This window comes from Poeciliopsis prolifica, unplaced genomic scaffold (assembly GCF_027474105.1).
Source record: "Poeciliopsis prolifica strain line A6 unplaced genomic scaffold, Auburn_PproV2 SCAFFOLD035, whole genome shotgun sequence".
In the NCBI taxonomy this organism is placed as follows: Eukaryota; Metazoa; Chordata; class Actinopteri; order Cyprinodontiformes; family Poeciliidae; genus Poeciliopsis; species Poeciliopsis prolifica.
In genome coordinates this window covers 4,451,373-4,473,738 of record NW_026562410.1, presented here as the reverse complement: position 1 = coordinate 4,473,738, position 22,366 = coordinate 4,451,373, and the positions used below count along the sequence as shown (strand labels likewise).

The window sequence follows — 22,366 nt, the reverse complement described above, 5'->3', positions numbered from 1 at the left end:
TCTTGCATTTGATCACACAGGAAGCTCTGCATTTAGAAAAAAAACAGAAGGGGAAAAACCAGCTCAATGCTGTTGTGTGCAGCTGACTCATTTTACCGCCTGCTTCACTTGCCTGTCTGCGAAAGCCGCACAGCACGAGAGGAGAACAGGAGCGAGTTGGGTGGGTGTTTCATTCTATTCATTGATGCTGCAAATTCTCAAAAACAAACACGTTTTTTGAATGAGATGGAGAGAGAGAGAGAGAAAAGACCCAAACATGCTGCAACTTTTCTTTCAAATATTTAGCATCAAATGACATGAACTGCAAATATCACATAGAGCACAGAATATTTTCCAAGTGGCAATAAGAAGAAAGGGAAAGATGCTCAACAAAAATCCAATCATTTTTGGTAGAGGGGGGAGAGTTTCCATTACTGGTCTGATGGTTACCAAAACTCAACCTGAGCAGGAATATCTGAACTCCATCGAATGAATTTCATTGTACTCAAGAAAGGCTCTTGAAATCACTGGTGGAGAAAACAAAGGATGGGGATTAGAGATGCACCGATTGCGGTTTTCTAATCGATCACTGACCTGCTGATCCAGATTGGCTAATGTTCACAGAGGCAGATGAGGTCGGTTTCACATGCAAGTATCAGCCGATCGTAGATGACCTACAATTCAAGAAATCTGCTTCGATTTATCAGTGCACCACTTATTGTTCTCTAAATATTGGTCAAATGTAAAACGCCTTATTACGTATAATCTTGTTTTTTGAGCTAAATATGTAATTTTATTCAAAAATAAACAGGATTTGTAACACCGGTAAGACAGCATGAACTGCTGATTGTTTTTACTCATTTTGTTTAAGTTTCACTGAAATTATGAAAAAATATTTAAATAAAACTTTCTTGCAAAACTGACTCAACCCCAAAAAAAAGGTTTTCCGAGAATACATGTTGCCTTTCAATCTAGAAAACCTTGAATCAAAGAAGACGCTTTAAGTAGATCCATATCACAAGAGAAAGAAACACATAAGATACAAGGTCAGACAAACTAGTCCATAACGAAGCGTTAATTGTACACAGTTAGCCATAGATAGCTTCCATCAGTTGCAGAACTTTTCATTCCAAAATGAATCAGTCCAGGATTGGTAAGGTTTGAAACCATTATTCACTTTGATGTATTGCTAATACCCCAAATCCTACTTAGCACATGAAAGAGGAGCAAACCCTCAGAACAGAATGGGGCATGATGGGGGAAAGTGGGGGGGTTGGTGGCCTTATCAACATTACATAAGCTCCGTGTCCTCTTGCAGCATTTCAATGGCGGTTGATATTTTAGAGGGCAAACTGAAGATTCTGCTTCACATTTTAAAAAAATGAAAACTGGCAAGAAAACAAAGAAAGAAAGAAAAAAACAAAACACAAGACATCCACGGCTGAACGACTGTTGCTTACCTCCAGAAATGAAAGGCGTGCAGTGGGCTGCACGGACTGCAGGGGCTAGTGGGAGTGGGGCTCAGGCTTCGAGGAGTGAGGCTGTAAGTTAAATGGAGTGCAGTGAATAGTCGTCCTTTATCACATACAGGACAGTAAGACCGGCACAAACCGCCGCCGCGCAGCTCTGACACGAGCCAAAATGAAGATGGCAGCATCGCCAAGAGTAAATGATCCCTGTCAGACCAATCTAATTGTGTTTGAGGAGCAGGTTCCCGAGGCATTCGTCTGGTTTCTGCAGTGTTTGGTTGACATTGAGCCTGAAGGCTGTGCCAGACTAAAATGACATGAGGCAATAAAGAGCACCTGTTAAAAAGGCGAAAGGTCATAAAAAGGAGTTAGAAATTTACCAAAGGTTGATGAGGAGGTTGCAAACAGAGCCCTTCCTGCTTCTGCGATCACAAGAAAAGCTTTTACCTTTACCGTGTGAGGTCATATGTTTAATCTCTGCTTCGGCCGGACTGCCAGCAGCACTGCAGAGCATTAGGTCACGCAAAGGTGAGTTACTTTTACTGCAGTGGCGTCCATTCATCAAATGGTAAAATGCGGAAAGATCCCAAAGCAAACCAGCAAAAGAAGCTAACAAACTGCAATATGATAATGACTTAATTTGGAGAATAATTTGAACATTTTCATATTGATTTTAGTCCTATGCTAATGAGAATGGTGGAAATCTGAGTGTGTCAGAGCTCTCATGGTCGGAGATTTTATTGACATGTTACAGCAACATGCGAGGCATTATCCTGCATGTTTACCTTGAGTCAACAGATCATCATCTTGTTTGAGCAGTCAACATAAATAAAAAAGAAATAGTCCCCTTAAAAGGGCAGTTTTTCTATTTCTTTTAAAAGACATTACGTTTAAGAATGACTGACAACTGGAGGACAATTTTAAAATATTACTGTTCCAGATCCACTGGGAAATTAGCTGATGATCGGAATAAGGGGATTTTCAGCCTGATTTGCACTCAGTGATGATTAGAAATTAAAAAGAAAAAAGTTAAACAGTCACAGAATACCTAAGAACTATTAAACTGTGCATGGAACAACACTCTTCCGTGTGGATGCTGTTAGCGAAAGAAGAAACTCAAAATTTGCCAGTTTTGAAATTAGACAAGCACTTAAAATAAAGTCAGAGGAAGAGCAGAAATGCCTTTTTAATGAGAATTATTTCCTCTGACATGTTGAGACATTTCTGTGCTCCATTCAGGCTGCAACAGACCAAGAGAAAATGCAGCATTCAGTAGCTATTAGGACGGTATTACAGAAATGAGCTTTTTTAAAAATAATTTAAAGCTTCAACTTTAATCTACCCAGGAACATGCTGGATGGATGGTTACATCGCCGGAAGGTTACTGACAATGTAACAATGTGACTGCTTTTCTAGTAATGCTAACCATGCTAACGGCAATGCAAAAGACTAATGAGAATATATAATAACTGGATTTCTTAATTTGGTGAAACCATATTTTACAGTAACTGTCACACACATTGCCTATGCTCTAAACCTAAAGAAATTTAAAATCACTGCAACAGGAATATTTGTGTTGTTCTTGTTAGATCCTATATCAGCTCTTAAAGAATGATTTGAATAAATTAAAAGCCATCAGTTGGTCAAAGCTTAAAAACATGGAGATGAGAAATTGATCACCAGTTCTGATCGGTGGACCTCTATTATTGTTAATGAACTGTTTTTTTTTTAAAATATATCTTCAGCATTTGCAAATATACTAAGGCAGATGATTAGTGTCAGAAAAGGAATACTGTTGGGTTTGGTCTCTCAGTGGGTTTGTTGACAAAAAAAAAAAATCAAATACTACCATGGCAACATTGCAATAAATTAATAAAAGGAGGATGTTCAGTGAGCACAATTTGCTTAGACGCAAAGGTGAGAATGTGTTTGCCAGTTCTCATTATCTATTGGAAAAAGAAGCGAGTTAGAACATTTTGTTTAATGATCGAGTTACTTTAGTATTGGCCCAAAAATCTGCATAGAAATAACGTCATTCAGCAATCCAATTGGCTCAGCTGCAAAATTCAAACCCTTAAGTACTGAGAACCATGACAAATGCCTCGGTGACCCAAATAAAACATGTATTGAATCGTGCAAAACGGCACAGTCTGGGATAAAGCTGGCAATGTGAACACACGGTCTTCAGTAATTCTCTGCTTCCCACCTTATTGATTACATCCAGGCATGTTTTTTTTTCCTCCCTAACATGTGCGTTATTTTGTCATCACTCACGCCTGCGAATTAAGCCACTCCTTTATGTTATGTTGTCCACAAAACACACATGAAAACCTCAAACTGCAGAAAAACGCATGCAGACTCAGATACGCAGATACTGCTGTCGCCTAGGTGGGGAGGATTTGACATTAGACTTCCTGCTGCAGATGCTGCTGCTGCTGCTAATGCTAACACAGCCTAGAGCAGAAGGCAACAGTGAAAAGACGGCAACAAATCTGACACAGAGACACATGAAGCTGCACGAGGAGTCGCCTTGAATAAGAGGAAAGAAAATACTCACTCCAGCGTCAGCCCAGGAATTCTCAGTCTCTCCCGCTGGGCTTTCATGGCTGAACTGTGCTTCTTTGCTCTATTGTGGTCATGATATGAATTCACGCTGTCTGCTGCCAGCTCCCACTACCCCCCCCCCAACTGCACCGACAAAGAGACAAACCCAGCCACCACAATGCAATGAGACCGATTGGTTTCCTCTCCCCCCAAGAAGAAGGGAAGGGGGGGGACTACAATCCTTGTTTTGGTCTTTCCATGTTCCACCTTGAAGCTGTCAAATGAGATCCTCATATGGCAGAGAAAGGCATGGAGGCAGGACAATACCCCTTCTGCCCTCCCCTAATACACGCCCCTTGCTCCTTAATACCACTGACCCCCCTTCTGCCCCCACCAGCTGCTGGTGTGCTCCATGGCAGAAATTCACGCCATACACTGAAGTGCTGCTACGTGCAGTCACCTTGACAGCCGCTGACATGGGGCGCGCAGTGCACAACACAATCTTGCCACAACCACAGGGATGATGTCATCTCCGACAGAGACAACCCGGCGCGCCGCGAACAAGCCGACATCCGCATGAGGGGCGAGGGGCAACGGCACAAAGCAAAAACAAACTTGGGAAAAACCAAAATAAAAAGGTTAAAAATAATAATAATAATAATTATGAGAGAGTACATTGTGATATTTCAAAACTCTTAATGTCCTATATCAGTTCAGATTTCCTCAATTGAATAGTGTTACCTAAACAATAAATAGATTCACAAACATGACTTGGTGGCTGTTCTGTTAAGACGTGCAAAAGTAACAGAAATCTTTCTTTAATGGAAGAAAACTAAACAAAATGGAATATTCAGAATTTCGATGGTTTTGTTACTGGAGTTGATGGGTTTTGGAAACTCAAATGTCACCAAATAAAATTAACTATTAAGTCAATACAAGTATGTGTCAAAAGAAAACAACACACTTTATTTAAAATTAACTTAATTAACAAATGTGCACTTTACTGAGGCACAAATGTTGATGTGCAACGATGGCACTGACAAAATGTAATGATTACTGGTTTACAGGGTTGTTTTAACACTTTGTCTTTTTGTGTTTTTATGATGCAAAGCACTTTGACTTGCCTTGTTGCTGAAATGTGCTACCAAAAAACTTGATTGAAGAAGTCAAACCATAAAAAAACTAAAGTAGTGATCATTTCTGAAAATATTAAAACTTAAATAATCTGTGGGGGAAAAAAAAACCTAAGAGATTTTTTTTAAATCAAGCTTTTTTACAGATTATATTCTTAAATAAACAGGAGCAAAGTAAAATATGAAACCGAGAACAACTTAAGCAGGAACAAAACATTTCCTAGAGCAGCAGCACTGTAATGTGGGACTTCACCTCAGAAATCTGGATTTGCAGAATCAAAACATGCATATTCACAGCTACATGTAATGAGTGATTTTCCAAATAACCTCTTTTTCATATTGGCAAAACCATGACATGCATGCAGAAGGTTAAATTGAGATGCTCATAGACCAATGCCAGTGATTTTAAAACTCAACATTATTGAGCAACTGTTGTAAAGCAGCAACAGGAACATTAAGACCCAAACAGGTTAAATTGCATCAATGACTCAGAAGCAGATAAGCTTGCTGACGTACAAGATGCTGAATGGCAACAGGAGGAGGTTGTTATAGATGCATTTCTCCTCTGGGTCCATTTTATAATTAGTAATTTCCAGAAAGTGTGTCAGAAAGCTCAGGTAAAGATAATGCAGTAATGGGAAAGAAACTAATACTGAAGAACTTTGACCTTCTGACTTTTCAACTGTACAAAGACAATAAGCTGTAAACAGTAACCAGAGCATAAGATTGCTTAAGCACTATATATTCAGTTCCTATCAAGCGGAGAAGATCGGTGGCGAGCAAACTGTAGTACAAGTTGAAAGTTTTATTATCCCTGTCTGCCGTTCAAACTTATTGCCGTTTAACAAACACACATCCAATTAGAGGATGAATTCATAAAGCTATGAATTTATGCAAGACTTTCACCAACACAACACGAGGTCGTCAACTCAGTTCATATTCCATCGAATGTAATCTTGGAAGTGTTGTGGTGTTTTCACACCTAATAGAGGAGAAGACTTCGTTCAATTGGGGACCAAATTGCAACATTTGTTACATTTTCAGCTGATGCCATTTGCTTCCATATGAAACTAACAAAACCCTTCGAAAAACCTTTTCACCAGTGGGGGGCGCTGCACCAAGAAATATACGAGGTAACAACATGAAAACCTATGAGAAAGAGCAACTTCCTTCTTCACAAAATGTAAATGGAGTGGCGTAGATTTTAGTGATTGTAAAATATGTCTGTTGTCTTTGGCAGAAAACCATGATTCATGTCAAAGGTGTGAGATAAAAGCTCTTATGATCTATAGCAGGGGTGGACACTCCAGGTCCTCGAGGGCCGGTCTCCTGCAACTTTTGGATGTATCTCTACTTCAACACACCTGAGTCAAATAATGAGGTCATTAGCAGGACTCTGGAGAACTTGATTGCATTTAGGAGGTGATTCAGCTATTGGATTCAGGTGTGTTGGATCAGGGAGACAACCAAGAGTTGCAGGACACTGGCCCTCGAGGACCAGGAGTGCCCACCCCTGATCTACAGCTTGTTTCCTGCTTTTGGTGAGGTCTCCAGCATTTGAAGGGCAACAGAGGTCACATTTTTGGAACAAATCCAGGTTCAATTAAAGTGGACTAAACAGGGCTGGTGTGAACAAGACTCTGGGAAATTAGCCCAAGCTTTCCATAGTGCAAGAATTCTGAGAACTTAAATCCCCTGAGCTCTTGATAAGCTCTTCCAGGTTATTTCACATATAAAATAATATCGGACCAGACCTTTGACAGTCTGAAAGTCCTGCAGCTATATTCTGCCCCTGCCTTTGTCTATGACAGGTGCTTCCCGTGTCACAGCAAAAAAAAGTCCATAAAAAACAATCAACAAATTAATCCTCCACAAAGCAAGGAAGTTAATGATGCCATCTTAAGTTTTCAGTCTTCAGCTGGCAAGTGTGTTTGATTTGTTGTGCAGCTGTACTGATAACCTATCTTCCGCCTCTACTTTAGGAGACCACAGTGATTAATTTGTAATGACAAGACACAGAATCATTAAACTAAACAAAAGTTGAGGCCTTGCAGAATTACAACCAAAACTGATCACCTTTAAAAATCCTGGAAAATGACAAGATACAGTGGTTTGAATCAAATGGGTTTTTAAAATAAAAATAATTCATTTTATGTTATAACTGACAGCTTCTGATGACGATAGTTTAATTTCATCAATAAGATTCAATTAATATGATTAATAAAATTACTCCTTTACTGTAGTAGCTAAGTTTGGTAACTAGTACTGCAACTTTATCGAGATATTTTCATAGGACTCACAAAGCAAGCCGATTCTAAAGTAGAACATTTTGAAAGGCGCCTGAGCATAGAAAGAAAACTTTAAACCATAAGAGAAAGAGCTTATTGTAAAACTAGCGGTTTAATTTTTAAACAACTTCCAGTCACAATAAACAGATAAGGCTGAGTTTTGATCACTCAATAACACTTTTCCCTGACAATGAGATACTGCTGGTGTGTAAGGAGCATTGTAGTATGTTTTTAAGAAAATAACTAATAAAACACCTGAAGCTGAAGCATTCAGGATAATAAATATATACATATTGGTGAGGAAAATGAGTTGCAACAGCGTTCACACTGCAGAGCAGACCGTGATCCGAACACTTTCCATCATCTACAGCAACAAAACAGTGGAAGTCAATGCAGGTAATTAAAACCAACTGAGTACGACATAATCTGCAGAGCTCAGGCCAATGATGCTCAGCTCACTGCATCTGTTAAACTGGATGTAAGATCATCTACTGTTAACAGATCGTCTTTAAGATCCAGTTACATGGAAATTTGTTGGTGGGGAAGAGAGTAAGCCCCGAATTTGACCAGCATAATGTTTGTGCTGATGACAGGAAATGAGATCAGAACTGATAGTCAACAAACAGATCGAGTTGTTTGACTTAAAGCCAGCAAGAAAGTTCAGACTATTAATAGTAATCCGTCGACAGGAAAACATGTGTCGCAGACAAACTCCAAATACGCCAGCCTTGGGAAAGGCAGTAGCGACGAAAACCACCATAACTAAAGGATGACTGCACAATTGAAGACACAGCGGCGCCGCTCATCATGTTAATGACATCAAATTTTCAACAGATGGCACTCTATCACAGTGAAACCTCCGAGAGCTCAGAGAGTGAGGTGACGATTTTTTTTAAAACACACAGGGTTTCCTTTATGGTTAGGAGAAAAGAAGAGCGTTATGTACTTTAATCATATCTAAGATGTTTTTACCGATATCACAAAACTCATTTCTACTGCGATGCGCAAAAACCTGCCGGATTTTTCAACAAGAGGCCGTCGTTTTTGCCAGTCATCAGATTTGTCTCATCACGGCTGTCTTGCATTTATTACTATGGTTACCAAGGTCACTTTAGGCTCCGGCACTCTAAATATAAATGAGAGCAGTTCGTGTTTTCACCGCAGCGTGTAGCGGAGGGTCACCTCCATTAGAGCTGCTGAGGCAGCAGCAAGAGCATAAAGGATCAATCAAGAATAGGTTTAGTCATAACATGTAGCTGAATTGATTAAGTTGATCTCTGTCATGTTTTCACGTCTTAAAAACTGCATTTTGCTCACAGAAAGGAAGAAAATGTCATTTTTGACAGTTTTTGCGCCGTGTTTCACACTCATTACTTTTAGTTTATTTCAGCTTTTAAAGTGCCAAATAAATCAGATCATGAATCAGCTGAATAAGAACAGGTGTACAGTGAAAATAAAATAAAGTTGTGAAGGTTTTTTTTTATTGACAACGGGAGAAAACCTAATTTTATCAAGAAGATCTGTGACAAGGCAGAAATGACTAATAATAGGTTAACGAGGCTGATCACAGCAATAAACAATAATAAAAAGAAGGTATTTATTTTGTATTGTTTAGCTGATAATATTGCAACAAAAAAAAAAGATTTGTGAATGTGAAAGAAAATAGCTGCGGAGTATCTGAAATAAACATTTTTACATCAATTCCAGGTGAGTTTCACATTTTGCTGAGTTTCACTTGCTTTCAAATTTGTATTTATATAAATTTTCACTTTACAGTGATGCCGTATTTTGTGGAGGTCAGGCACAGAAACTCTAAATAAATAATACTTTGAAGTTTTTGTAGTTATAAGTGAAAACAAATAAATGAAAATGTGGAAATTTAAATGAGTGTGTATCAGTTCACTATACCAAGTAAACCAGCATAAATAGAAATGAGTGAAACCCAATACTTCCCTATTTTGTTGAGTTTTTAATTCAACGGTGTTGACAGGTAAAGCCTAAATATGTATATTTTTGTGAATCTTCCAAATTCTAGTGAGAGATTATAACAAGCTTTCCAAAAAGCTGCACATAAAAGCGAATTCATCTAGTTTTATGGTGCCTGGCAGTGAACCATAAACCACCCCAACATCAAGCTGGAGAGGACTGCGTTTTCATTTGGCCTTATTACAAAAACTGACAATGTGAGTGTTTTGTGAGATGATGTTATTTCTTTCACAGCTCCACAATATTTATGGGTCAAACAGGGGAAATGAAAAGGAGTGCACATGCCCAAGCGACTCAATGTGACCCCTGGGTCTCTCTTGTGGCATTAATAATGGTACTTACAAACTGCCTCTTCTGGGAAGACTCAGCTCCTTCTGCAAAGACAAAGAAAAATAATGCATAAGTAAATTAATCAAAACGTTCTTTTTGTCTGTATGTGGACTAAAAGACTGTGAAGAATAAGTGCAATAAAACGACACCCCCATTCCTCGAACCCTGAATCATATCCGGACGACTTTGCTTTTCATAATTGACTTTGGAGAAGTTGATCATTAAAGTTTAGCTCAACAGCATTTTAAAAATGCTAATGGGAAACTCCTTCAAGATGGAACGACAGTCAAATTGTAGAAAATTGAGTGAATTTAAGGCTGAGTTTGTTTTGAACTCCATCTTTTTGTTGCAGAAACAGCTTCTCTGTCTCACAAAGAAACAATACAAAGAGAGAAACTGTTTCATCTACAGTATTTGCACTGCCTCCTTCTGGGCATCAACCCGTTTGTCCCATAATGCAACAGCTGAAAAAACATTATTGTCCCTACATGTTCACATAATAAACAATTCCAGTGAGTTTCAATTTGGGGTGTATTTGTCAGACGTGTGTCGGTGGTTCAACCGGCAAAATTATGAGACATGTTTGAAGTCATGCAGCTATTGAAACCGCTGAAAGATTGTTCTGCAGCTGCAGAATCACAAGATCGGGTCAAAAACGGATCAAGAACCAACAATGCTCTCTTTGTTCTGCAGAGATTACCCATTCTCACAAGCTTGTTGCATAAAAGTGTAATACTATTAACCAACTGTGGCGACTAAAGCTCTAAAGTGAGGCATTTTTCTTAAACTTCGTAAAGTTATTCATCGGGGAAAATAAAATGCTAAAGAGAACAACATCTGAAAAATGTTTTTAAACCTAGCTGGTATCAGAAACCAAACTAATTTGTAAATCTGCAATGCACTGATCTTAGATATCGGGGTTCAATACTCAAATTTCTGCTGTTTTTTCATTATAATCATTTTCAAGTTTGAGTTTTCTGCACTATTTGGAGCATGCAGTAATGTTTTCTGCCTCTACGAACCTCTACTGGTGCACTGTCAGTCAGCTGGCTGAAAGAAGGCCGCTTTATTTTTTACCTCACTCATTAAAAGACAAATTACACCGTTTAGAAATATACTCAAAGATGATGTTTTAAAACTCGACCGGCTGCGAGTGACATCTCTGATGAGCAGACGACTCCAAGCTAGCAGCTCGACACGTTAGCCAAACTATTTGGACAATTGATACAACGATAAATAAGTTTAGTAGAAAATTGTTTGATTGCTCAATTTGTTTAAGCCAATGTATCCATTTAACAATAGCTGTCAGATACTGTAACTAAGAACCAAAATCCTGTGTTTCAAGGACATTGAAACACTGTATTAAGAGCAACTTCTATATGTCTAAGTGCTGTTAGAGTTAAAGTAATAATACTTTAAGTTATAAAATACAAGGCCATGCCTTATATTTTATAACAAGGCATGTTGTTAGAGATTTGGATGGTTTCATTATGAATGGTCCTTATTAAAAACGACTTGAGAAAACAATTTCTATAAAGAGAAATCTCAGCCCAGCTGGGAACTTTCTTTCAGCAAAATGATTTGAAGATTTCACTAAAATTAAATCCTGAATCTTCTTTGGATCATTTAAAACTAATTTAAAACTCAGTTTTAAATGAACTCAGTTTTATTTTGTCTGTTCTTCAAATTACATTTGGACATGGAAAAAAAATCAGGAGGAAAGTGAAAGAAAAACATCCTGTTGGGTTTGATACCTGCAACTTCTGCTTTTCAGCCAAAACATCATTAAAGTATCACAGAACATATTTCTTTAGAGGACACCAGATGACAAATATGTAACAAGCATTACACCACTAATGACACTGCGGCTGCTACGGCATCTGTTAGCATTCCAGGAAGTCAAAGACGACATGAGTCAGGAGGAGACAGTCACTCGAGCCATATGTTGATCTATAGAGTCCCTCCAGACTTAACACGTCTGCTTAGTTACAGCAGTGAATGAAGAGTTTCAAATACCCAGTGACTGGAGCCGTTTACCTTGGTGCCAACAAACGCCACTGATTAGATCAGTGTACACTGGCTTTCCCATCAATAGACCGAGATGAGCAGGCTCCTTTGCCTTGAACGTTGTAGGACATGGAGCTGATGCCGTTTGTACAGTCAGTAAAAGCAGCGTTCTCCCTCTAGAGTCAATTAGGACGCAACGTCCGACTCCGACTGCTTCCCTGATAAGACCCAGGGCAACTCATCGATATGCAGGAGACGCCTTGAGAGATGTAGTTCAATCACAGCTGTCCAGACCAGAGTGGCTGTTGTGTGGTATAAATATATGCATTAATGTGAGAATGATATTTACAGAAGGCTATAGATGTTTTGTAATAATTCCTGTGTTTTCCCCTCTGATGCCAAACTTTCTTTCTCTCTTACAATTTTTAGAACTAGCAAAGCTTGCGAAAAGACAAGCTTCCACTTGGCAAATGTATTTAGTTAAAGCTGTGAGAGGTGGACCTAATGAAGGAAAACAATAGGACAGAACATCTACTTTCATCTCTAATGACCAACTTAGTATTTCACTGAAAATGATCTGCTTTGATTGTAAGAACTAGATAGATACATGTATCCAAATGGTTTCAGGTTTATGCATAGCACAGCTTTGCATAAACCTACAAAGAAACCAACTACTTCCATAACAATGCAGCTTTATTTTAAGTTAAGCAAATATTAAAGCCCAAAGGTAAATTACTGGTCTTGTTCTTGAAACGTCTTCTCTTTTAAAAGCTTGCTGCTCATTAAATTAATTTTCACATTTGATGTTGTTCAGCAATAACATAAGAAATAAATTATAGATCAGCTCTGAATCTTTTTTTTTTTTAAACACTCAAACCTTTAAGATAAACAGGTGATTTTAGAAACTGTGATAGAGGCGATCGCCTGCACAGTGAACTGATCACTTCAACAACAACAACTCGCAAGCTGTGCAGCATGAAATCACATGGCTGCTGCTCATCTCTAGGTGGGAAAACACAATCGTCACCCAACTTCTTCATTAGAGCTGTGAGAGATTCGGATGGTTTCATTGTGCAAGTCTAGCTTTATAAAGGAAATATGCTTTTTCCTCAAAATTCAAACATTAGCTTAGCCTGAAATATCTTTAGATAAAGCAAGGGCTTGTTGTCAACTGGAACACTGGGAGATAATTTCACAAACATAATAAGTTGTTACTAAAAATGTAAGTGGCTTGTTGCTTTCACATTTCAAAGCAACAAAATGTTGCAACATTTTTTATTTTTATTTTGAGGCTGCATTCACACTTGCTTAGTCCATTTTAATCAAATTATTTTCCGGTTTGTTTAGGGAGGTGCGCCATCAAACTCTGATAACCAAAAAAGCAAAAACCTAGGCCACAAAAACTGAGGTCTCGATACAGTTGAAGTGAACTCCAGCACGGTTCGAAAACATATGTGAAGACCAGCAAACCAGAAATCACTAAAAAAAACAGGAAGAGGACTGCACTGCAGGGCATTCTGGGTAAAGACAGCCAAAACAAACTTGTGTATGTGGTGCTAGCGAGAGAAATGGCTTGTAGCCTTTTAGACCGCTTCGATTTGACGCGACTCCATTTGTGTGTCGAGCTACACTGAAGCCACAGTGTAGCTGACAGCCGTCTGCCCCAGGGCTGAATCAATCGACGCCACCAGAACCTCTGACCAGCCAACAAAGCAGGTCAAGTGTCATCCCAACAACACGACCGCAAAGTAAGACGTCAAGCTCGCCTCTTACAGCAACAACTCCTGTTTTCTGAGCCGCTGTTGTCTCTGCTGGGAAACTTTGGGCGTGCAAACTTCAGCATCTTTAAATGCTCAATATCATGGAGTTTGATTTAATTTTGTTGAATTTTTTCTTCCTCCATCTTTCAGGGGTTATTTTCATCTGAGACCAGAATTTCGCCTCTTTCTTTTGCCATGAAAAATCTACACAGCAGTCAACCCGAGTGAGCTTATTTCTATAGAGCAGATCCACTGTATAGACAGGTTATTGTAATGATCATGGGTTCTCCTGACAAAAGGTGCATTTTCCTGGTGGACAACAAAATTGTCTTTAGCCTGAAACTGTAGCCTTTCCACATAGAGAATAGTGAAAAGAGTGAGGAAAAGTGCATCTAGAAATGAGGAATGCCACATTTTCCTACGTCTTTGGTCTTTATTTGGATCTAGAAAACCTCTATTTTTCATCCACCAGCAGGAATGGGATTATGTGTCATTTCTCTGCTTTAAATTATAGAAATTACCGCATTTTTATGCCATTAAGTTTTACATTTTGTGCTAATTAAAATGTAAAGCCTGATTGCTGTTTTTTCCCCCCAGGTGACTGCTGTGTTGCACGTTTTTTTGCATTATGTGTCATTTTCTCTTCAACAAAACTCCTTCAGTTCCCTTTTCTTCCATTTGTCATTTCGTTACACTAGTGAGAAAGTGGCAGTGATTGTTACCATAGAAACTGGCTCTTAGCTCGCCGGGCGCAAGTTATAAAAAATATAGATATATTTTGGCTCTTTTTGTGTGAAAGTTTCTGTCTTGAAAATCTCAGACCAACGACAATGGAACAGCTGCTTTGTGGTCACTTTATTTGTATTATTTCAATTCACTGTTGTATGCATTCTACACTTATGTTTTTTTTTCTCTCTGATGTTAAATATATTAGAATTAAACAGAAAACTTTGTACTTTCATTTCAAAATCCAACCTACCTCACAGATGCTAAACAATAAAAAACTGCGAGGGTTGTTAAATTTTAAATTCAAGAACAGACATCTTAACGTCGTCTTCAAAAATCAACAGGCCGTGCAACATAAATATTTCTTTCACATTTTGTGATTCTCCACGTTTTGCCGAGCCATCAAAAAGCCAGAACAAAATTTGAATAATTGCGCAACAACCTTTCATGTCTGAAAATGTCAGGCGGCGTAACAAACCAGTAACGACAGCACTGGGGGGCGCTCAGTCAGCGGTCCTTTTGGTAATCTGTACTGGACGACAACTGTTCCACTGTCAACCTAAAAGAGTGTTTTGTTCCACAGGGTAAATGCCAACGAATGCCTTGCAGCAACAACATTTCATCGCCAAGACTCCACATCAAAGCAGTTCTGCTGTAAAACGCTACAAGTAATGCTTCATTAATAATTCCACTTGATTTCTTTTGGATTCTGGAGCTCAAGATCAAAAGTGTGTTTTACTTTGTTTGCAGCTAACTGGAGAGGAAATCCCCATTCTTGTCATATCTCCGCCTTAAATGACAGGCGGGCTGTGGATGGTCAATCCCCTCTGGACTTTGTTGTTTTATTTATTTGAAATTACGGCTCATAACAACTAGGAGGCTTCGGTATAGAACAATTAGCTATTTAATAAAGTGTAAACAGCATATATGCCGATTGGAAACCATCATTTGATGGTTGATAATGGAGCCTTAGGCCGCACGTCATTCTTAAGTGAGGTTGAGTCTGAAATATTCTGCATTTCAGGACAACTGGCAGTAGGCGCAGAAACAAACACAGGATGATTATGCAAACCATCCAGAGCAGCCGGAGCTGAGAGGCAGCGATGCTAACCGCTAACTTACCCGTCTCGTATGTACATTACATTTTCAATGGTTTTTCTCCCTCTTATTCCCAACGAGGCCAGATGCAGTCACGACTCAGAGGCCAAATCAGAAGCTAAATCCAACTGAGAAAGTAAAAAAGCCAGAAATATTTTGTCTTTGCAGCTAACACGACAGCAAAAGTATCGATTTCACACTAACTGCATTTTGTGTTTTGTCTGTCACTTACAATTGCAATAAAATGCAGAAATCACCTTAAGCTCTAATCCACATTCTAACACAACGTTACAATACTCCAGTTTCATGTTTGGCAATCATGTATCATTGATTAAAAACCTAATGATTTAGTTGCAGGAAATGAAGCCATTTTGGAACATCTTGAGTGTTTGACTTGAGGGAATTGAGAGGAATATGAAGTCATTCCGCATTCTCCACTCGTCTTAGTGCCTCTCATGTCGTCTGGGCTGTGACTTGGAGAGATATGCCGGGAAAACATCTTGAACGATATTCCCAATCTACAGGCTCTGAGGAGGATGGCGGAGACGGGAGGCTCTACCCCACAGGATACCGTCACACACGGACCATAAATACAGCAAATGGGCTGCAACAAAAACAAACGGATGATGCACCTGTTCCTCAGGCCCACTGGGACGCCTCGTACCGTTTAATGGATCGATTCGGACGCACTCCAGCCTTTTTCCTCTGATGAGATGAATGAGTCAGACCTCAAACCATTAACCATGGTTTCGTTTTACATGGTTAAAACTAACAATTATTTTCCAAAATCATTTACTCTGCTGTTCATTCAATAATTAACTGATTAATTAGATTCAGAAGTTAAAGTTATTAAAAACTTGAGGGCTGTTTCATATAACCATTAAGTTTTCTTACTTTTACAATATTAGAAATACATTAATAGATGCAAATAATTAAGTTCATTTTTTAAAATAAAATTTTATTGCATACATGCAACAATAAAGATTTTTTTTGAGTGAACATTTGATCATTTTTAGATTGACTAATTTTTGCATTAAGCAATTAAAAATTTGATAGAAAAAGATGCTTAATAGGAGAATTTGATTTTTACAGAATTTAAACTATGTGAAGCTAAAACTCTGTTTTACCCAGATTTCTGGGTAAAACAGATTTTAAAAAGTTTTTTTTCTTTATCTTAAAATTATAAAATATTTACACTTATTTATAGTTTTGGCTTACTTACTGCTCTGAATATGTTGTTCTTGCAGCAAATGACCCTTTTTTTGCTATCTAAATATTCCAGTTAAATATTACTGGCTCAATAATCAGTTACTTGTTTCAACTGCAATGGTTACCTTCTGTTTCTCAAATGACACTACTTTATTGTTTTACCATTTAAAAAATGATCTCCAGGATTTTACTGTCTACACTTTAACAACTCGATCCCTTTTCTGTTAGCTGATGAAGAGATTTTCTTTTTTTAACTTTAAGTTTTATTTACCTTGTTTCAACATTAAGTTTTGAAAAGAGGTATTTAGCCAAGAATCCATTCACAGGGTTGAAGATTTAAGTCAATAGAGTAAATTATCCCTTAATTTAATCAACATTATCAAATAGCTTATTGAATGTCTTATACCTGATGCTAATCTAAAGAAAAGTAAAGGTTAATGAGAAAAGCTAAGTCTCTGCATGACTTGCCAGAATCAACTGATTTAAAGCAGCATGATTTCCCCAAATGACACTGAAAAACAGCAAATGATCAAAACCCAGTTTTATAAAAATCAGTGACAACATGAACTGAACATCCAGCCTGAAGTTTTACTCCCTTCAGATTGAAGGATATTGATTTTTGTTCAACCAGCTGATAACTCGGTATGAAGCAGACAGAAGCCCACAGAGACGGTCAGAAATATTTTCTGATCCAACCTGCTCAAAAAGTCAGCTCATATTCATACGACATGCTTTCCCCTACTTTCAACTGGTGCCACTTTTTTTACTCCTGCATTGATTGCTTACCACTGAAGCATCCAACAATTAGCATCCGGTCCTCAAATTTTCAGTTTTTCAATTCCTTTTACGATTAAGTAATTCGCCATAAAAAACCCCAACAAGCAACCTCTTGGCAGGTCATGGGATGGATTGACCCCACATGGTGTGCCGTAATTTAAAAACAGAATAATAAAGAAAGATTTTCACAAATGGTCATCACATTTGGCAATGAGTAAATGGATAACAGATCCAAATGTTGAACAGAATTTCATAAAACCTTAAAACTGTCTTTCAATAAGAAATGCAACATCCTAAACCCATAAACCGGAAATGAATAATCCAAATTGTTTCTGCTACCTAAAAAAAATAAAAAATACATATGATGCAACAAGATGATGCGAAGTTTTTCAAACCAAACTTTCAGCTTTACTATCAAAGTGTTTCTGTGATATTAAAGTGGAATTTTATAGATTTTGAATTTGCCTGTTAAATCATTTGTTTCTGATGTATATGATGCATCATTTTAATAACATAATGTGAAGGAATATTTTCATAAATTGCATATATAGGTTCAGTGATCAAACACTGAATAACTAGTCAAATAGTTGTTTTCCAAATGTTAAGATTTGTTTTTGGCAGAAACAGAATAAACATTGTGGACCAATGTGTGTCAAAAGAAAAAAAAATAATTTCACAACTTTCCAGAATCTCAAATACAGTGATATAACAACAATAATTAGCATAAAACACTTCATGGGCTATATATATATTCAAATTAAATAAACTAAAACATGTTCATGTGTTATAATATGCAAAGTCCCATAAAAATCTTTTCCTGCAGAAAAACTAACAATAGAATCAATACCCACCTGTAATATGTGACATTTTATTCACCAAAATGTATGAACTCGAAGGCTGGCACGCTTTATGATAAAATTCTCTGTGCTAATGAGGTTGTGTTGATGGAAAACTGAGGGAATTCATTTTATTTTAGCAGTAAGAGGCATTTGGTTTTAAGTGCTCACTGCGGCCGGTTGGCTGAACGTTTGATGGGACAAAATGCTACCGAGAGAAGAGATGCACTAATTCAGACGACAGCCGGCGAGAGCAGCTGGAGATGAAAGAGGAGCGGGGAAGAGAACAACTAAAAGACATCTATACACACTTAGCTTGAACATGAACTAATGCACAGAACCCACACATGTTAAGTCGGGCCAAAAGCAGACACTGATACCGCAACAAAGACACTAACAAGTTTATTAAAATTCTTGCAGATTAGACGCTTGCGCTTGTGTTCAGTGACCAATTGGTGTTAACTCATCTCTAGATTTGCAAAAAAGACCAAAAGAATGAAAAAAAACATACTTGGCTCTATGTTTGACTTTTTAGATGTGAAAAATACAACACACAAGTCAAAGGATTCTGGGCAGATCAGATAAAGACTTCCAAAAGTAAATTAGACCAGACAAGGGAGGCAGATCCTGACATCACCACCAGAGGGTGCTGTTGTACACAACTTTACCCCCCTCCTCCCCCATCTGAGAGCTTCTGATTAACATTTCTGGATGTAATTTTAATCAGAAGAAACATCTTCTGAAACATGAAAGGGAATTGTCTTTTTCATTCACATGAGCACAAAAAGGGAGAATGCCTTTCCCCGTTGACTGAATTCCAACATTCATTTGGCTTTATGAGAATCTGAAGCTTCCTTCGACACGACATTTCTGATTAGCTTTGTTTAATAAAAACCAATAAAAATCCATGTTCTTCCAACCCCTCTGAAATGTCACTCATCCTGGCAGAAAGTCGCCGCTTTGCACAAGAGCACTTCAGCAGAAAAGCTGCTCTTCTTCAAACTAAAGAGAGCCATTTCCTTCTATCGACCTCTCCGTTTGTCCTTTTCTTTACCGGGTAGGAAGTTTGACTTTTGTCAGAAAACAAAATGTCACAGCCTTCACGCTCATGTGAACACACCATTTCAATAATATGAACAAATTTACGTACAAAACTGAAAAGATGTTGAAATTTGATGGTAAAAAGATTTTTGTTGTCGTGTCAGACGACGCCACAGAGTTGTTGTCACACAAGCTGCTCTTGGAGACGTTGTGCAGCAGCTCCAATCACTTTCTTTTTTTAATGAGACATAGTTTGATTGATGCTGAGAGTAAAGAAAAATAAAGCAAGAGCTGCTCATGGGAACTTCATAATTAAAATGAAGGACATGCATGGAAGCTAAAACGGCTGTGAAATGTGGAGCTGTGTCACACAAAAAAAAGGCACAATACAGTCTCTATCTCTATCTGTGAATATACAGAATGTCAAGTATTTACACTGCTCAAAAGTTTTGTATCGAAAAATTCAATAAAAAATGCCAGACAACTTAAAGGTTAGAATGGTTGCAGTGGACAAATCACACACATTACAGACAACAGGAATCAAAAGTTAAGTTAGGTCAAAGAGTGACCACTTAAACAAGATCTTGATTGATCACAGATCTTCAGTTCTTTATTTCTTTCAATCTATTTTAACCTCGTATGAGTAATAAAATGTTCACGCTACTTCAGGCACAGAAAAAACAATAGAAAAAGACTGAAATGGGAATAAAAGGGGATGAAGAAAACTGGAATCTATTCTGGCACCACAGAAGTTGTAAAGTCATAACATAACACTTTGACCAGCTTTAAATCTTAATATCATTACGTGAAAGCAGTACAGAAGCGAACCTCTGTTGCTGTAAATAGATCCGTCCTCGTAATCTGCTCAACATAAACAAGGTCTGTTAGCAGTGCAGTCATCCCTCACTGTCTGAGAATGAATGCAAAACTGCGTCGCTGAACCGGCCGCATTCATTTGCCAGACAAACTAACTTCCGCGTTTCGTGGTGAATGTGAACGTCAGAGCGCGGCGGCTGCCTGACCACAGGAGCACACCCGTTGTTTTTGCTCCGACTGATGCAGCCCAGGAAACACGGAGAAGTGGTGCTTGGGAAAAGGCGAAGACGGGGAGGGAGAGAATGTGCACAAAATGACTGTGTAGCAGCTTGTAAAATGTAAAAGTGTGCTCCCAAAGGGAATACATTAAATATCAGCATTTTTCAGAAAAATTCATATTCAGAGCAACACCCTGACACTGAAAGCAAGAAAATGAATCCTGTCTGAACGAGGAGGGGAAAACCCGCCCTGAAGTTTAACTTGTTAAATGTATCAGTCAGCATGCAGGCGAGAAAGAGCGTCTCATTGGGAGTTTGTGATTCCAAACACATGCAGTCGTTTGAGATGAATTTTAAACAGACTTCCCCTTAAAACGTGTTCGTCTCTGTGCGTGGCCCCAAGTAGGGTAAGCAAAATTATAAATCAAGTCCAGTTTGTGCTGCAGCAGGCAGAGATTGAAGACGAGGCTGAACAAAATGATTAATGTCTGATGGGGTTCTGATTAAAAATAATAGGGACACTTGCTGTACAATAAAAGCCATTTGGTATTTCAGAACATCCTGTCCGCTCTTCTCCACTTTCATTTATGTAATTTGCTTTGTAGATTGATAGCGGCTATAATTTAGTTGTTGTTTCTCTCTCTCTCTTTCTCTCTGAGAGCTGCCTTAAACTCAGCTAACATCTTCATCAGGATTACTGACAGCACGGCAAAAGCCTCACACTGCACTCAATTATCATAAAAAGTCAATAAAGAACAAGAAAGGCATCCTCACAAGACACTGTAATCGATCTCGCTGCATGAATGGGAGCCCCACACTCCCATTCAGCCAGAACAAGCCAACAGCTAGCACCAATACAACATGAGAAACAATTCCATCTTTTATTGGAAAGTCGGTCTGCAGCTGTCTGAACTTTTATTTAGAAATGCTGACAAAGAGTAGAGAACATCGCAGGTTGTTAAGAGTCAGCGGCGTTATGCTCAGCTCTGCCAGCGGATCGTCTCACATGCAGGACACACACGCAGTGCTGCAACTGTGGGATGTTGATACCGGGGAAAAGTCCGAACTGTGCCGCGATGAAAGGAGAAGCCACTGCGGATCGATGCGCATAAAGCTCTTTTACGTCCTACCTGTAGCCCTCGCCTCCTCAGAATGCTCGACTCGTCCATGGCACGGATCCCCGACTCAACATGCTTCCCTACCGGTGCATATCCACGCCGCGCTGCCTCCTCCTCCCTCTCCTCCTCCCCTTCCTCGGGCTAAATCTGATTTTAGCAGCTGCTAAACACCTCCATCTGAAGTTATCTGATTGGAGCGGCTCAGTCAGCTGACACCTCCTCTTGTTCCTCTTCTCTGTAACTTCAAGAATGAAAGAGGACAAACGTGAAGCCAGGAAGAGAGAGAGATGGAGCCAGAGAGAGAGAGACGCTGAAGACAGACAGTTCTAATTTAGCATGGCAAGAGGAAGGGGATGAATAGGAGGTGCGGTGGTGGAGGGGGACGCCCCAAGACTCATTTCTGTCACCAGCCACGCTTTTTAGTCACCCCTGATGACCATGACAATGAAAGGATTTCCTTCCCCAGCATTGTTTCTGCTCCAGACTGGAGAAGGAGCGTGGCATCCTGTCTGCAGCGGCCCCCGTCCTTACTGCAGTCACATTGAGCCGCTGTGAGAGCACACCTGAAGGTTAGGCCCGTGACAGGAACACCACGGCTGACATTAGAGAAGGCATTAAAAGTGAAGGGGGGAAAGGCAGAGAAAGAAGCGCTGTCCTGTGCTTCAATCGGGAAACAGTTTGGCTTTCATACTTAATGTGAAAATAAAACGGACGCTCGCAATTACGAGGCAAATAATCTGAACCACTTTAATTTTGTTCAGATTTTCTAAATCCCAAGTGTGTAGATTTGACAGCTGATTGGATCAACACAGTGACTTTACAAAGTATACATGTTCAGTTGATCAGCACAAACGGTGGGTCGTTGCATCACGCATCAGCAACTTGATGCGTTTAGATGTGGTAAAGACGACTGTGTGGTTCAAGCCAAACTCGAGAACCAAACAGAGGGACGAGATTTAAAGCCGCAGTGGAGTTCTGAGAAAACGATGGACTTAGCCTGAACATTTCAACAATCGTACCTTACAGGACCC

The 22,366-nt window shown here is 39.0% G+C and overlaps 1 protein-coding gene across 8 annotated transcripts in view; it reads right to left on the bottom strand.

The window, feature by feature from the left end:
- mast4 (microtubule associated serine/threonine kinase family member 4) overlaps positions 1–22,366 on the bottom strand; it is an 89,879-nt gene that overhangs the window by 32,825 nt on the left and 34,688 nt on the right. For 4 of the 8 annotated variants that reach the window (XM_055052258.1, XM_055052259.1, XM_055052260.1 and 1 more), the window contains exons 4-5: positions 9,742–9,773; positions 1,440–1,520 (exon numbers count right to left, since the gene is read on the bottom strand). In XM_055052258.1, the coding sequence (XP_054908233.1) occupies positions 1,440–1,520; positions 9,742–9,773 (113 nt within the window). Of the gene's footprint in view, positions 1–1,439; positions 1,521–4,005; positions 4,843–9,741; positions 9,774–21,347; positions 21,522–22,366 lie in introns of those variants that run through there. The other 4 variants (XM_055052261.1, XM_055052262.1, XM_055052268.1 and 1 more) reach the window with 3 other exon arrangements.